At 66.2% G+C, this 2,705-nt stretch overlaps 1 protein-coding gene across 1 annotated transcript; it reads right to left on the bottom strand.

Annotated features, from left to right (window-relative positions):
• Positions 1-1,719: 1,719 nt before the first annotated feature.
• Positions 1,720-2,699, bottom strand: SMIM12 (small integral membrane protein 12). Its single transcript, XM_026863325.1, has one exon. It carries the CDS (start codon positions 2,668-2,670, stop codon positions 2,392-2,394), a length of 279 nt encoding a protein of 92 aa, XP_026719126.1. The 5' UTR covers positions 2,671-2,699; the 3' UTR covers positions 1,720-2,391.
• Between the last annotated feature and the right edge of the window lie 6 nt (positions 2,700-2,705).

Here is a 2,705-nt window from a genome sequence, read left to right as displayed (position 1 = left end):
GCACGGGGACAGGCTCCCCAGCCTCACACAGCCCCGGCCACGCTGCTGGCACGGCTCCTCGCCACGCTCCCGCGGCAGCGCCCGGCTGCGCTGCGCTGGGGACAGCTGGATTATGGACACACCGGCCCAGACCAAGGACTTGAGCTTCAGCCGTCGCGTTGCAGGCTCAGGAAGCCATAATGGTTTATTCAGCAAAGCTTCCTCTGGCTCTTCGTGAGCTACTGTGGCTGCTCGCCCCAGCCCTGAGCGCTCGCCGGCTCCTATTCTTGTGCCGGCGACGCTTCCCAGGCAGCACATTGTTGGGATTCAATGGGAGGAAGGGTGGGTTTACGGCACCGAGGGTTTAGGAGAAAGGCAGCCAGTGGCTGGGAAGCGGGTTTACCCCTGCCCCAGTGCCTGCGGGGAATCCACGGCCCGCAACGCCGGTGTCTGCCATGGGGATGGACGGGAATCCTCAGACGCACGGAAAGCAGCTGGAAACGCAGCGGGAGCGGGGCAGGCGCTGCCAGGGCTGAGCCCTTCCCAGCACCGCGCCCGAGCAGCCCCCCCTGACCGACACCACGGGGGCCCAGGGGAGGAAACGGGGCAGCGAGGCCCCGACAAAGCCCAATTGTGCCCGGCCAGCCCTGGGAACAGGCAGATCAATGGGTTATAAACAGCCGAGGGAGCCGCTCCGTCGCGGGGTGAACAAAGGCATCTCGGAAGACGTTTCCGAGTTGGGTCCAGCTGGTCCCAGTTGGGGGAAGGGACAGGACTGTTCCCACCCCAGTGCACAATAGGGACCAGCCATCGCCCCTCAGCCGGGCTGGGAAAGCAAGAGGCCAAGGGCAGGGGCTAGCCCAGGGGACAGCACCAGCTTGCCAGGGGGATCGGGGCAGTTGCCCCAGAGGTGCTGTGAGCCCCAGTGCAGGGCCGGGAGAGCCTTTGCGTCGCCCCCAGACTCTGCCTGCACCTTCCAACCCAGCCTCAGCCGCCCTTGCCCGCAGCGACAGCAGAGGCCTGTGGGTTCCTGGCGGTGCTGGGGCGCGCGCCCGGCTGCAGGGCAGCAAGCCAGGCTGGGAGGCAAACACAGCTGGGCAGCGCCGGCAGTAAAGCTGTCAGCGGGGCAGGAGCCAGCCCCGAGGAAGCGGGACAGAGCGATGTGAAATGCTGAACCGGCTGCTGACTTCAGGGCTTCGCAGCAGACACGACAGATTTATCGTCCCCGGGAAAGGAAGGCCGGGTTGGGGCAGCAGCTCAGGCACCAAGGGAAAAAACAAGCCGGGAAGCAGCGATAACCCCGGCTCCGGGCCTGGCAGGCGGTGACCTGCTCGGGCAGCCATCGCCAGGGCTTGGTCCTGCCAAGTTGGTGACACGTGAGGCTGGAGGGGACACCAGCCACCGGTCCCCAGCGCTCGCTGCCAGCTCAGCAGGACCCCCCCCGTTCCCTGGGAGCCCCGCCTGGCGCTGCCACAGCCCTTCTTGTCTAGATAAGGAGGCCCAAGAAAAGCGGCTGACATGGCCGGGGGAGACGGGAGGGAGGCACAACCGCAGCAGGGGCTGGGATTTCGGTGCCTCCCCCTTCTCCCTGCCCACCACCCTGCTGCCAGGCCCCAAAGGCAGTGCCCAGCCAGGGACAACGGTGACACATCTCCCATGGTAGAAGGAGCTGCTTCTCGAAAACATGGGGAGCAGAAACACGCTCTGAGCCAGGCCAGGTGCTGACGCTGAAGAGAGAGGCCCGAGGACTGACAGAAGTTTATTCCGGCTGCTCCCACACAGGGCAGAGACCTCCCCGCTCTCTACACGCCAGCCCAAAGCCACCGCCACGCTCGGAGCTGCAGGACAGAAGCAGGGCCAGGACTTCCACCTCCCCCCCGTCCCCATTCCTCGCAGCAAAGCCTGGGGATGACACAGAGAGGGGCTCCCCAGAGATCGCCGCCACCGCTCGGACTCCCATGGGTGCGACGTCGCATGGTCGGGGTTCGCAAAGAGCCACGGGAGAGCGGGCCAGCAGATCCTCCCGCCGCAGGCACACGGCCTGACCCTGACCCCGCGTCACTCAGGTCCAAGTTTCTTCTATCTTTATGCCATGGAAAAAACCCAACCTAACGAGACGCGGGTGGGACCAGGCCAAGAGGGTTTCGTGGTTCAGGGGCCGGGACAGGCCGAGAGCTGCAGAGTTTCAGACACACTCCACCTCCCATCGCATGGCTCCCCGCCTGCACCCCACAAAGGAGCAGCTCTGGGTGGGCCCCAGGGGGGTGCAGAGCAGCAGTGGGCACAACTTTGTGCCCAGGGACAGCCCGGTGCAGGCGGGAGGCTGGTGGGCGATGTGCAGGTGCCAGGGGAGTGCCCAGCCCGTGCTGGGACCAGTAGCTCCAGGGCTCCACGTTAGCCCGAACAACTTCATTAGCTCTTTTCCGGGCGGTTCCTGTTCAGCACGGCCCGAGGGGCGAACTCGAGCTTGTCCTTCAGGCTCACCACCTTGGTCAGGTCCTTGCCCGCGATCTCCTGCAGCTTGCGCTCCTCCCGCTGCTCCGAGATGCTCTTCTCCTCCTCGGCCGCGGGCGGGGGGTGGCCGCGGAGGAACCACTCCAGGTGGTAGCCCACCAGCCCCACCACGAAAGCCACCGGGAAGGTGACGTACGGGGCCTTGGAGCGCACGGCCGCCCAGAGCACGGACCACATGGCGCCGGGGGCTGCGCCTGGCAGGGGGGGAAACG

Source organism: Athene cunicularia (genome assembly GCF_003259725.1).
Source record: "Athene cunicularia isolate RWA chromosome 23 unlocalized genomic scaffold, athCun1 chr23_part1, whole genome shotgun sequence".
Taxonomy (NCBI): Eukaryota; Metazoa; Chordata; class Aves; order Strigiformes; family Strigidae; genus Athene; species Athene cunicularia.
This window is presented reverse-complemented; position numbering and strand designations above follow the sequence as displayed.